The following is a 14,074-nucleotide window of genomic DNA, read 5'->3' as shown; positions in this document are numbered from 1 at the left end:
TGAAAATATGCTATTAATATCGATTATAATGAAAATAAAATCAAACACCTGTCTTAATCCCTCTAACAGTGTAACGATGCCTTTTACATACATTGAACCATGCTGAATTTTAGTCACCCCCTACTGGAAGTCGTCGTAAATGACGAATGTCGTTTAAATAGTTTTATTGTGTATATTGATAGGGTTCGAATCGGATCCGATTCAGATGTAATGAAGCATATTTTTAGCCGCCCAATTGCGTTTTACGGGGGATTTTTCCTGAGAACAGAATATAACTTTTACCAGGAATCCGAAAATGATAAGTTTGACTAAATATTATTTTATTGGCTATAAGTTAAAAGTTAATAGATAGGAAATTCATACATGGCCGCGGTAATCAACATGTTACAACCGAACTGGATGATTTGTTCAAATTAAATGCAGTTTACTTACTCTTTGTGTGCGGGTCATTCTGCCCCGTTGTTGTGGAGCGTTCTGCCCCTTTATTGTGGCGCATTTTGCCCCTTTGTTGCAGTGCATTCTGCCCCGTTGTTGTGGTGCATTTTACCCCTGCACTAGTGCGTTTTGCCCCGCAAATATTTCAATGTAATTTTTTTTTCGTGATTTTAAAAAGTTGATTTTTTCATGATATTTTGAATATTCCACATAACATTATGATGACTATTATAGGGAGAAACGTTGGATTAAGGATTTCTTTCATTACAATGTAGGGAATAAAGTTCTGTAATTGAGATATGATAAAATTTCCTTAGGGGGTGCATTTTACCCCATCTTCCCCTAATTAACCTCTAGTAGTGGCACTTGGTGCAAATAGAGGTAATTGTTTACTTTAGCTACTTTTCCCCCTGTAAGTGGAAAACATGTTTTTCTTTCTTGAATATGCTAGTTTAGTGTTGTAGATTCATAGAAAAGAGGCAGAAAGCGAAAATTTTTAATAATTCATTAATGAGACTAAAAATAAGTTCTACCTACTAACCTTGCACATAGGGTTATTGTGCTCCCGAAAGTAAGGTTTTTGGCGAAGCTAGTTTAATGCGGCTACGCCACATAGCCGAGTCCAAGGATCCGAAGCAGCGCAAAGCCGCTGAGGATCCGCTGAACGAGCCTTCCTTGTACTTGTCATCAGAAACGCAAGCGAACCTGTGATCCACTCGTTTGCCCGGTATACTCAAACATAGGGGCTATCCCTAGTTTAAGACAGCACCCAATTGAAACGATGTGGCGTGTGACAATAATTTAATTTTTGCCGATAAATACAATCCTATTATTACTAAATAAAACATTGTTAATGTTAATGTTAAATTAGAAGTAGCCCGTATGTTTGAGTATACCGGGCAAACGAGTGGATCGCAGGTTCGCTTACGTTTCCGATGACGAGTACGAGGACTACAACTATGCGGCATAGCCGCATTAAATTAGCTTCGCCAAAAACCTTACTTTCGGGAGCACAATAACCCTATGAACAAAGTTATTAGGTACAACTTACTTTAAAGCTAATTAATGAATTATTAAAAATTTTCGCTTTCCGCCTCATTTTTATGAATCTACAACACTAAACTAGCATATTCACGAAAAAAACATGTTTTCCACTTACAGGGGGAAAAGTAGCTAAAGTAAACAATAGACCTTTCTCGTCCGACCTAACCCCTGTTTTTCTTATTTTTACCCGAAAGATTACACTTTTATAAGAATATCTTCGCAAAAATGAGAAGTTATGGAGCTATAATGACTTTTTAATAATTTTTTGAAATTTAAAAAATGCAAGAATGTTGAATATTTTTTTCACCTTTGCAAGAATGGTGGGACTCAAAATGTGTGTTTGGGCAGCACTGTTTTGTAAATTTTTGCTCAACTTCTTGGCAACGCGGCAAATGAAGTGGTGAATCACAGTACAACATTCATTTGTAATGTAAACAAACCAAAGTGAACCTAATAATATTTAACCTCACTTTTTAGACAGTTCTGAGAGTTTGTTTACATGGACTTGTATTTTTTTATTCAACCGCAGAATAAGAAATACAAATTAAATACGCCAAGGTCCCAGACAAAAGGGTCTTCATTTTTTGGCTAACAAACTACCCAATTCTCATGTTTTGACTTGTCAATCCAGAATTGTTGAGAAAAAATGAACTTGGCAACAATTTCAGATCAAAGTGAGCTATTTGCTTTATATTTTCATTTGTTGTCATAAAATCATCTTTTCTCGCTTGAAGCTGGAATGAGCACAAAAAGAGTCCTTGGATGTAATTTCAAACCTTCATTATCCTGTTCAGGAATGCACTAAAATGCGCCAATATGGGTGTAACATTTTCTGTCTCGGTTTGTTTTTTTTTTCAACCCGACGCACCACCAATGACATATTTGGCTCGACAATGTAAACAGCAACAGCCGTACTGTTTAAAAACTGCCGAATTGAACTCCAAGTAAGTATGAAGTACAAATTCGTTCAATTTTTGCATTTTGATCAAATGCACTGTTTCGGATTCAAGAAGTTTATGACAGTCAGTGATTTCTCAAAAACTGTAGCTTGTCAGTTTAAAGATAAACCAGTTACTACAGCCCCATCTCTTTTCTTATAGATAAGCTGAATGGACGGCACGTTGTATTCTACGTTGTTGGAAACGTTATGTGCCCTGCTTTTAACGAAGCACAACCATATAGCGATACTTTGACTAATCTCGTACAAGTTTAAATTAGACGCAGTATTTGGAGTATTGGCCAATTGGCTATATTCTACTAATCATTGAGAATCGAGAACAGCATGGTGAATCGAAATAAAAGCTAATGGTAGAATATTTTGTCCTATCTAGCTCGAAAACGTTTATTTATAATCCCATTAAAGTGCTGGATAATAATGGTTCTTTAGAAAATCAAAAGCTACCAAGATCATTCTGATTCCAAGCCAATTGGACTCCCAAATGCCAAAGCTCAATGAGAAAATATTAGAACAAGAGTAAATGCAACAATGAATGTGTAATAGATTGATATTACAAAATAGAATTTTTTCATAACCTAATACCAAATACAAATTAAATACGCCAAGGTTCCATACGAACGAGTCACCACTCACCACATTATGATTCACCGAACAAATTATGCTACCCAATTCCTCTATTTCATCATGACAGGACAAACTTTCCAAAAAATATTGGAGCTGACAACTTTACCTAATAGTAGCGTTCTTTCGTTCCGTAAAATATTAAAAAGATCCTGGAAAAGAGATTGAAATTCTTGCAAAGAGAAATACTGATCAACGGTGGTCATTTATTAACGGTGGATGTATAATCAGCGTCCCGTAGCCTTATTCGTGAAAATGTTAGGAAGTGAGAAATATTTGGGTCAGCTAACTGCCAAAAGAGAAACCGTTGGTACTATTGGACAAAGTGGTATTACAGAATTTGGTTGTGTAGGAGGATTCCCGTACTGTAGAAAACAAGTTCGGTGAAAAACGTAATGGTTTATTCATAGTTCATATTTTCAAATTGTCAATACACCCAAGGTTTTTAGTATAACGTTATATAAAGATTCAATTTCCCTTTCATCACACTTCGGTTAACAACAAATACGATACCATTGGGTGTTGAAATACAAATTGAACTTAACCATCACAAAGCCGTTGACGTCTCCGATCTAAGATTCTAAATAATAACAGCAGGGACATGTCATCAACTATATCGTCAGTGAATGCAGTAAATACACATTGAGTGTGTGTATTCTCTCGGATTAATACTACATATGACGGTATAGAGCATCGATGATGGAGTATTGTTTAAATGCACATATCTATACAATACACGGTGTTGTTACACTTGTAATTAAACTTGTGCTCGATACCTTTTCCATTAGGGTTTGATTTCTCCAAGGACCTCAAACTTGGCCTTTTAGACCGATTTGAAAAAGCAATCACCCTTATTCTTGTTTATGACAAATGCGAGATTCGTTCGAAAGCGATTCGAACGAATAGTAAGCCCATTTGATTTTGCTGTCGTAAACGAGAATACAAACTACTTTCGAACAAATCTCACATTCATAATAAGGGTGAATATCGGAGAATACTGGAGATAGCACAGTACTTCCGTGCATTGCTGAGTTTCCGAAAGACCAATTTCATCGTTGAGTTTGTTAGCATCCTTGAACCCTCTTCGAAGATCAGTACAATTTCAGAACACTCGATGAGCCCGCCAAACAATTCAATCAACATACGGATAATGCACTCGTTAGGTAAGAAACAGCATCAGGTTCGTTACATTTCAAGCACAAAACCATATAAATTTATTCTTGTTAAGATTCTATCTCGGTCTTTTTTTCTCGATTAGCGTTAATGTTTTATCCATGTTATGAGGTTCACGCATGTACCGTACTGGTTGAGAGGTTCCATTGGAAATATTGTCACCAACTATACGTTTCTCCTCTATGAATCAAGTACAATTCCTTTAAATAAGAGGATACATTTCATGAATCAATCAAATTCGTCGTAATATGAATTGCATACCTGGTAAACTATAGAAATTTCAGAGCTTCGGATGAAAACTCAATTCGGGCGTGGTACTATAGTTACTGAAACAGGTCTCTAGTTTCGAAGACATAACTCAAGCCATTTCACTTCTTGATTCAGGTCTAACACAGTTCAATGAAATTAACTTTTATGACGGCAAGTTTTTGAGCTGGCCATGTTAAATATTTTTTACGCCAGCGATCTGCACACAATAAATTGATTAGTTCTAATCGGTTTTAAACTGAGAGTTCCAACAGTTGTCGCAAAATCGATTTTCCGGTTTACCTACGTAGCAACGATAGCAAAATTCTTGAGCGTTTTTTCAAAACGTCATATCTGCAATGAGTTACTCTCTTTGTTTACTTTTTCTTCTGTTAATAATTCGGTCACTTTAACATTTATCCCTCAACTCTTTGCATAATATGCTAGTTAAAACCACCGTCTTTCGATCTGTACTGTAAAATAAGTGAAAAGTGTTATAGTGACGCCGTAAAAATCGAAAGAGAAAGTACACAAAGAGAGTAACTCATTGCAGATATGACGTTTTGAAAAAACGCTCAAGAATTGTTTTCCATCAACATCAGAACCAATTTTCAGAGCTGCCAGTTTTATGGCAGATTCGACAAAGTAGTAATTTGTAATTTATTTATCAGCAGAACGAAAACTTGTCAGTTACATTAACTTTGTATCAAGTCAAGGTAAAATGGACATTTTAATTATTACATTTCAGAAAAGTCAGAAAAGGACATTTTAATTATTACTTTTCAGAAGTAGTCTGTCACTTTGACACTGTACTTTTTCGATGGACCTGGGTTATAAAACGTGTCCACGAAAAATTGTCAGGGCATTCCGTATTAACATATTTGTATTTGGATCTACCTTCCTTTTAAACTGTGTCGTCGAGAGAACTGTTTCACTAAATTCATTGAATGATACTTTGTGCGGAAAGTATGTTCTGATAGAAGCAAATGATCTCAACCAGCTGCAAAAATTGTGTGACATTATTGTTGATTATATTTTTCGCTGGGTATTCATTCTTACTTGTGCGCAGAGTGACACTCCACTTCCATCATATGTATGCTGTGCTTAAAAAAATAATTTTTACACTCGTCGTCGCTGTTCATTACTAATGGCACTGGAAATAGTATTAGATGTTTTTCTTCGTTTATGTAGCTTTATGTGTCTCTAAGTTAAGGTGAACTTGAGTCAACTGCTGTCAATATATTATTACTGTTACGGTTGGGGTTTCAACCTGACTCGGTTTTGGGAGCAGACAGAAACGGCATTAGTTTGGTTTATTTCTCTGTCTGATCGTTGGCCGTCATTCGTTTTTTCAGCTTTGATAGGGCATAAGCACCTTCACCTGATCGAGTCGCGTGGTTCGATTAATGCAGTTCCTCCTTCAGTATTTTCCAGCGTAAAACATTTTCCTTATCGTCAACTTCCGAATGTTGCTAACGTCATCCCACTTTTGCTTTTCTTCATCTTGTAGTTGGCAACTTCCCGGTAAGTTCAGCCCGAAAATGAACAACCGGTTCTAATACGAATCTTGCTGAATTTTACTGAGTTGGCCTGGGACGGGACAATAAAAAAACAAATTTATTTTGAAGCGAAACGTGAGCGGGTGGTAGATTTTTGCAGCGTAGTTATTTATTCGAAAAACGGAAAAAATAATGTATGCAGTAGAAAATAAAACACAATTTAACTGTTTTGTACTGTAAACTTACTTCCTAAACGGATTATTTCATGCAAGTCCGAACCGGAACTACGGTTAGCCCTATAGAGCAGTTGGAAAAAAATAATCGCGGTAACTGAAGGAATAATAGTAATATCTTCAACCGCGGAGGTGTGAATTGGCATGCTAAGAAGCATTGCTTTTCCAGATTTTGAGGCCATCCAGAAAAATGCGCAAACTAGAAAATAACTGGTTCCGCTTACGAAACACGACAGTTGGCGACATTTTGTTTTGCTTTTGTGAGGAGCGTGAGGAGCATTCACCAGGAATGCCAGGTCATATTTCTTAAAATCTGTGCTAAGCTGAGTTAACGAAAACGTACAAATTTTTCCCAAAACAAGGAGGGCGACCTTTTTAAGTTTTTGTTCGAGGCATAAATAGAATGCTAGGTAAAAATTGAAAAAATCTGTGCTAATCTGTGCATTAGGCCAGAAAACCGTGGAAATCCGTGCATTAAAACAGAAAATCTGTGCAGTTTTAACAATCGTTGCAGAGCATTGAAAATACGCGAAACACAGATTAATCTGTGTATCTGGCATTTCCTACTAAAGTCAAAACAAGATTTTTGACAGATTTGAATGAACACGTCTATTTTCCCCACACGTAATTCATCCAAAATGGCGTAAAAATTTGGGGAAACAAGGTAAGATAGCACATGGGAATATGGGGTGAAATGGGCAGTTCGCAGATTTTTCGATTTTTTCAATAGTTAGAGACCCTTAATCATCGTGGCAATATGCAGAATAGATTCTAGTATTAAAAAGGAAGTATGTTGGCTCATAAAATTTTTTGACGAGAAAGGTCTATTACCCAAATAGAAACCAAAAAGAGCGAAGGGTCCTTATATTTAGATAATTCTATTGAGTCTATTGTGGCTTGATGATGTTTACAATACCGTCAATCCTCCTGCGAGAAATATAAAGAAATAGATATTAATAGATAATAAAATAGATAAGATAATAGATAAGACAGAAATAGATATGACATGCATCTAAACTACTTTTAGGTGTTTGGTGATGTGGTTCACGTGGATTGGACTTACTCAAAAACTACGTGTTTCAGTTTATTAAGTTGATCTAGTTGAGCATTAACTAGTGGCTTAACAGTATGTTTAAGAGGAGGTTCCATCCATAAGAGATTGTCATCTGTTTCTGAAAACAGCGAATCCGATTCGTTATAAACGAGTGTTACTCGCCATCTTCACGAGCCAGAGCGAATTAAGAGATAAAAACACCCACCTTCAGTCTGATCATCTCTTATAGATGACAGTCCATCGATCCGAATCGAATGACTCGATCACTATGCTCAAGATCAAATGAGTCCCCGAACCGAACCAGCATGTTCCCCCATTTGAAAGTAGAAACATCCATATCAGCCGTCCGCCAAAACACTCGATCGAATGATTATTAGTCATGAGATTCAAAGATCAATGAACCAGCACTCGCTCGGACCTCCCACTCTTATCGACCAAGCAAGAGTACGCGCCCATTAGGCTCATCACCCAAGCCCAGGGACCAGGAGAAACCGGAAATATTCCGGAGAAAATCGTTCCTGTGCACTCTTCTTCTTCTGGTAGCAAACCGGAGCACAGACAAACAGACATAACTCTTCGAAGAATTATTCGTGAATTTCATCGCTCACATTCTAATGTTCACTACTAAACACCATCAGCGCTATCTACTGGCGCTCCTGCTCATTTTTTTATCATCTCATCGAAGACAGCGGTGCCGGTAAGCGTTGACAAGTTGTTGTTCGTTAGCTTGTAAATATAAGTTTTTCGTTCAACTGAGAGGATTAGGGTTCGTCGCGGTGCGGATGTGGGCGGTAAATAGATAGTCCGCACCGCAACTGCAAAAAATTAATAAAACCGCACCGCTTACCGCAACCGCACTGCATGTACCGCACCGCTCCGCGCGGTAATGCGGTAAATGCGGTAAAATTCTGTGTTTTTGAAAAGTGTGTTGAAAAGTTATTAATTTATTTGTATAACTACATATAATAAAAAATTAACTTTGACGGACTCCTCAGAATGTAATATATATTAAAAAATGTCAACTTTGCAAGTTTTATTAATAAAATGCCGTATATCTTGAGATAAATACGTTCGAAACAAAGTAAATATTAGTATATCACTGAAGTCATATGAAATGTAGCTGTATTTCATCATTATACATACAAAAACGTTCTTCCGCAGCAATTAATAGGGAAACTTTTACTTCAATTATCAGAAATCGTTCTACACATAACATAACAGGTATCCATCCCATCTCAACCAGTACAGAGTTGTTGAAGGACATTTGAAAAACTGCAAAAGATGTATGATTTACAGTATACAGCAGAAATGTTTTAACAAATGGGGGATTTTAGGAACAAAATACGTCAAAACATTTACTACGTATTTTTCAAGAAATGGATGTTTTTTTAATCAAAATAATTTTCCATAATGCCAATGGCAAAAACTTCGATTGATTGGTAGGGGTCAAAAATTCTCCTGTGCAAAAGTTGGTATCTGGGCTAGCTTTGACACTTTTAACAATATGAAGGGAGGATTTGAGAAACACAAAAAATCGAAATACCCTACACTAACTTCGAAAGCTTTAATTTCAAAAAGTTACAAAATACTCGTAACTGAAAAATATTAGTTGTTAGTTTTGTAGAAAATATTCCCAGTTGGACGAACAATGGACGTTTGCGAAAAAAAGTTATGTAGAAGGAGTCTTAAAAACCAACTGCAGGAAAATTCATTGCGAATTTACACAGAAACCAAAAGAGATAAAAATACGATGTTGAAGAACGAATGATAAGGTTATCAGCCTAATTTAGACCTCTCTTTATTTTGGACGCTTTTCAAACATTTGTCTCCCTTACTGCTGATTCCTCCAAAATCGTTTGTTTTGATGATAATTTAATTCTTTGGTTGTTTTTAAGTCTTAAGACTTTTTTAAGTTCGTCTTTAAGTTCTCCAAATTAATCAAAATTCACAATTGAGAAAATGTCATCGTAAACAATTTTATATATTTGAAAAGGTTCGCTTGTAAATTTTTCAAAGTGTTCAACATATGTCGTATAAATAATGATGCCATATTATATTGGACACATCTTATAGATTTTATTTCTTAGTAACAGATTGCTTTATCATACTAGAATAAACAAATTGTAAAAAATCAAGTAACTATAAGTCGAATACAGATTATATTCGGATTTCTTTTCAAATCATTGTCAAGTTCATGGAAATTAGAGCAATTCTCGACAAACATATGATTAGGGCCTAAAAGCCAACTGTCAAAATCCACTTTGAATGGAAATTCCGGACAAACCGTTACACGCCAATCACAGATGTTGGTAGTAAACGAAAGAGAAAAGTTTTCTCTTTCATAAACTGTTGTGAACTGTGTTCGACTAGTAACGGTTTGTGTGGAATTTCCATTCAAAGTGGATTTTGACAGTTGGCTTTTAGGCCGTAATGATATGTTTGTCGAGAATTAAATGTTTATTATGTTTCCCTATTGTAAGGTAATAATTTGCGTCGTTCTTAAATGGTAATAGTTGAAGTATTAATTCACTTTTTAATGCAGACTTCATCAATTATTTTTTTAAGTGCGGTTGCGGAAATAGTAAAAGTGTCTCACCGCACCGCACCGCAGTTTTTGCGGTGCGGGTACGGTAAATACCGCGCGGTTGCGGTAATTACCGCAACCGCGACGAACCCTAGAGAGGATAGGTACAAGTTTTGAATACAACAGCGAGTAGGTTTCAAGTGATTCTAGTTATACCTTCTTCCTTTTCACGTTAAGTATGCGCTCCCCATGAATGGATATACGTACTCATAACTTATCCTCTAAATGGGCGCTTTTGTATTACAGCAACAACAATATGCCAAGTGTCCTTAAATTTACATATTTGTGCTATGAATCTGCCTTTCGATATCTTGGATCAAAACTCAAAAGTCGGATTTTCTGTAGATTCTTAGTGTATCAATACTCGAGTACGCATCCGCTTCCATCTAATACCAACGAACAATTTATTTATGTTGTCGGAGGGTGTGCTTTGCTAAATAACATTGTATTAATAAGTATCAATTTAAAGCTAGGCTGGTCAAACATAACTACGACGTTGTGATCGTAAACACTTCCACATAGCTTTGTTCTATGTCTGACGGGTGGAACACATAATTTGAGGGACTCACGGACGTTATTAATGACGGAGAAATGCCACAACCAACGATACTATTAACAAAAAATGGTATCCTGAAATACAAGACATTATATAAATAAGGTATCAGGCTGTAGAGCATATACCATTACCTGTTCAAAATTTTTGCTTCGTGACTTTTCGCATTTTTCACTAACCTTTGTTTTGACATAAAACAATCTCGTGTAGGGATATTTTTCCAGACTACTACGGGCGGATATCAATTATCGAACAGTGGCGCCACAGCGTTATGCGTGGTTCCTGCACACTAACATATTTGTAATTTGATATGTGAGCGATGGTGAAATTCGGAGTGTTATGTCTGTTTGTCTGTGACCGGAGTAAAAAGGAGCAAGAAACTTTTTCTCATGTTTCCTCCGAAGTGATTTCCGTGCACTGAAACAAACCTATTATTAACCGGAACTGTTTACGCTTTGTTTAAGTGCCCATTTGAATTGTTCTCGTCCATCGTTTCGATCAACTTGAACATATGGTTTGTAACCATTTTTTTCATCAAAAATACGAATTTGAGCTTCAATCATATCTTTAGTTATTTCAACCTACGCCTCTTAGCGAAGAAAACTGACGAAATAATGGGATCATAAACATAGCGATTTGATTTTATTTCTAAATTTCGGATTTACTACATTTTCGACTTAAAGGCTAGAGTACAGTTCGGAAAACGTGTCACAAGATTTGGGTCTCTGTGTATTTTAAATGGAGATCTGGATTACAAATCCCGTGACGGGAAATGAGTCTTGGAGATATCGGCGGAAAATGTTTCCTGATCAAATCCCGTGACCCATTTCCTGAACTTTAAACTAGACCTAAGTACCGCCATAGTATCAGATGACATTATCCACATATTATCCATTTGTAACTTTATTGCGCACGAAAATCTGTTGGTTTACACAATTAACAATTAACATTAGGTGCGAATAAAATTTTCAAGCTGGCTTGCACTAAAACTACATAATTCTTCTCAGTACATTCTTGAAGGTGTATTTCCGGTTCCGGTATTTCTTATCCATGGTCTTAGAAACAGTAGGCGTATCGTCAATGGTTTAACTGGGCTGCTGCGGGCTTACTTTTTGCTATAATGCGCCGTTTTATAGGTAATTTCTATTGTTGACAATAATTTGGTTTCCAATGCAATCATTTCCGATTGATATCGTGTCCGTATTGTGCCCAAGTTATTTTACTTTTCATTAGCAACCTTTTGATTTTATGCATTATTGCAAAATGGTCTAGTCCCAAAACATCATGACGCATATTAGGAAGTGAATCTTGATTATCGGTTAGAAAGTAAGATTTATCAACCAATTCATCAATGTTTTTGCGGACAACCCTAGGTAGGTCGACATGTAATTTGACATCGCTTCCAATTAGCGAGGTCGGATCCTTTGTTGTGAAAGCTTTTCCATAGTCGGCGTTTTGCAATGCACTGTTGGTGAAGATACAATATGTTTTGTCTTTTACAAAATTTAATCGTGGCACCTGTCCAATCAACCTTAACTGTGCAAGCTCATGTCGAAGGTCTCCGGAAACACGTTTGAGCATTTTGCTAATTTCTATGTCGTTTCTATTATCCCGAACAGACCAAAATATGTTGATAGCGTGGAAGTCGTTGGTTACTTTTACACAGGATATTTGAATTCCATGCCCAACTAGCTCTTCGGAAAACTTACCCGTGGCTATCAAATCCGTAATTTGCTCCATGAAAAGTGTGTTCAACACTGCCAAACGCCGATTCGATTCTTTCCCTCCTTTCGCAGAAGTAAGTGCTGGTAACGAAATGGACATAGCTTTATCGGTAAACCACTTCCGTTTACCTTTCTCAGATCCATGTAGTAATTTTCTAAGTATCGTGCCTTGATGTTTAATACTGTAAAACTTGATACTACACAAAAATGTTCCAACAATTCGACAAAGCTTGAATTGACTTGATACCTGTAACATTTTTATGCGTTATCAGGTTTGTTCCAGTGCCAGGTAGGGATCAATACTTGGGTGAAACTATTCGTGATCTAACGCTAGATGTCGACCGCCAGAGGGCACGGAAGTTCAATGATGTTTTTATTTTCATCTGTCAAAACGTATTGGAAGGTAAATTCAGATTTTTTTTAAAATCAATCAATATTATAATTAAACGTTATTTCTTCTAATGAAAAGTAATATTGATGAAGAAAATATGTTTCCTACCTCTGAAAAATATCCAGATGGTAAATTTCTTGTTACTTCACTCACATTTGTTCTTCCGGTTTCAATTTATACCAAAATGAAATTCAGAGATTGAAATTTCGATAGAAAACACGAAGGTGGGCAAAAATCACTGGATTAAACAGTGTAGTTGTTGGTAGTCGAGGTTATCCACTGATAAGTCCAATTTCTAGATAAACATTTTCCATATCTAAAACAACCAACCTAACCTCAACAATACAAAAATAATTCCGGATCTCAATAATTCGTAATAAAATATTGAGTTCAACTGAATATTTTGGTGTCAAACGAAAGAACGAGTGTTTTCTTATCACCTGTAATCAACCTTTTGGGGAACTATGTGATATTTATTTTAAAACAAATAAAATAGAACAACCATCCTATACCATCAATGCAAGAAAATGTTTTCATCATTTGACTAGTACCGAAAATGAAATCCCGTTGGCGCATCGAGCGAAAAAGTTTCACGTTTGAGAGCCAATCCACCAAAAAATCCATCCGCCAAAATATTTTAGAGGTACTAGTAGCGACATCTAGTGGTAAATAGCTAAACTAAAATAGCGCCACCTGTATTTCAGATATGTAAGCGTGTGAATTAAACCACCAAAATTTAACCTCCATTTTTTTAATTCGAAGATGAATTAATTTTGATAAAACCACAGAGAACAGACGTCCATCTTCAGCATTCAACTTGTGTAAAATCTCTAACGGTTTCGAAAGTAGTTTGGATATCTAAACCAGGTGCGCTACTGTCGTCATGTTTTTTTGTGGCTGAGTGCGACAGAATTGACAGCGGTTATTCCTCTACCCAGTCAAACTAGTCCGGAACCGATTCGGACTTCCAGCATGAATTCCAGCTCAAATGCGTCAACCGATAGAGTCGGAATCGGTTGTTTTCTTTGAGCTAGATTCCATGCTGAATCCATCCAGGATTTTGAACCGGTTCCGGAATCGATTTGACGGATAGTTGGGATAGGTTGGTGTGGCGGCGCAAGTGTTTTTCGTATATTAATTCAAATGTTTACACACGTTTTTTAAATATTTTTGTTCGATCATGGATGTCTGTTTTCTGTGATAAAACTAATCAAGCAATGGCGATTTTTTTTATTAAATCCAACGAGAAACTAGTTTAAATATCACAAAATTACAACTTTATTGTCAGTGGGTGTCAGGGAGCCTACAAAATATATAAAACTATGTAAACAGAACAGTAGAAATGAAAATACATTTATTGAGATGTCTACACTGTAAATAATCAACACATTGAACTTAATTGTTTAACACTTAATTTTGCCGCAACTGCCTTTGCATTCAAATTTTATGTGGCAAGCACTTGATAACCCATTTCTTTGTGAAAACGTTAATTCCAATAGAAGCCACACTTAAGTTTCATATGCATGGCTTATTCTATTGAAGTGTCTAACAAATGGTTA

The 14,074-nt window shown here is 36.3% G+C and overlaps 2 protein-coding genes across 3 annotated transcripts in view; one reads left to right on the top strand and one right to left on the bottom strand.

The window, feature by feature from the left end:
- LOC131683259 (uncharacterized) overlaps positions 1 to 14,074 on the top strand; it is a 116,590-nt gene that overhangs the window by 8,655 nt on the left and 93,861 nt on the right. The window lies entirely within an intron of this gene.
- Positions 11,286 to 12,937, bottom strand: LOC131683260 (uncharacterized). 2 transcript variants are annotated; one of them, XM_058965091.1, is made up of 3 exons: positions 12,624 to 12,937; positions 12,372 to 12,507; positions 11,286 to 12,306 (listed from the first exon to the last, which is right to left on the bottom strand). In XM_058965091.1, the coding sequence occupies exon 3, from the start codon at positions 12,222 to 12,224 to the stop codon at positions 11,577 to 11,579; it is 648 nt and encodes a 215-aa protein (XP_058821074.1). In that variant the 5' UTR covers positions 12,225 to 12,306; positions 12,372 to 12,507; positions 12,624 to 12,937; the 3' UTR covers positions 11,286 to 11,576. The 2 variants fall into 2 exon arrangements, with proteins under 2 accessions (XP_058821074.1, XP_058821073.1); XM_058965090.1 differs by having other exon boundaries at positions 11,286 to 12,507; positions 12,624 to 12,903.

The sequence above is a fragment of the Topomyia yanbarensis genome, chromosome 2 (genome assembly GCF_030247195.1).
Source record: "Topomyia yanbarensis strain Yona2022 chromosome 2, ASM3024719v1, whole genome shotgun sequence".
Classification (NCBI taxonomy): Eukaryota; Metazoa; Arthropoda; class Insecta; order Diptera; family Culicidae; genus Topomyia; species Topomyia yanbarensis.
The sequence above is the reverse complement of the archived record's forward strand: the minus strand, read 5'-3'. Positions and strand labels throughout refer to the sequence as shown.

Coding starts and splice junctions, on each gene's coding strand:
- LOC131683260 (XM_058965090.1), bottom strand. CDS start 12,380: ATGTTACAGGTATCAAGTCAATTCAAGCTTTGTCGAATTGTTGGAACA.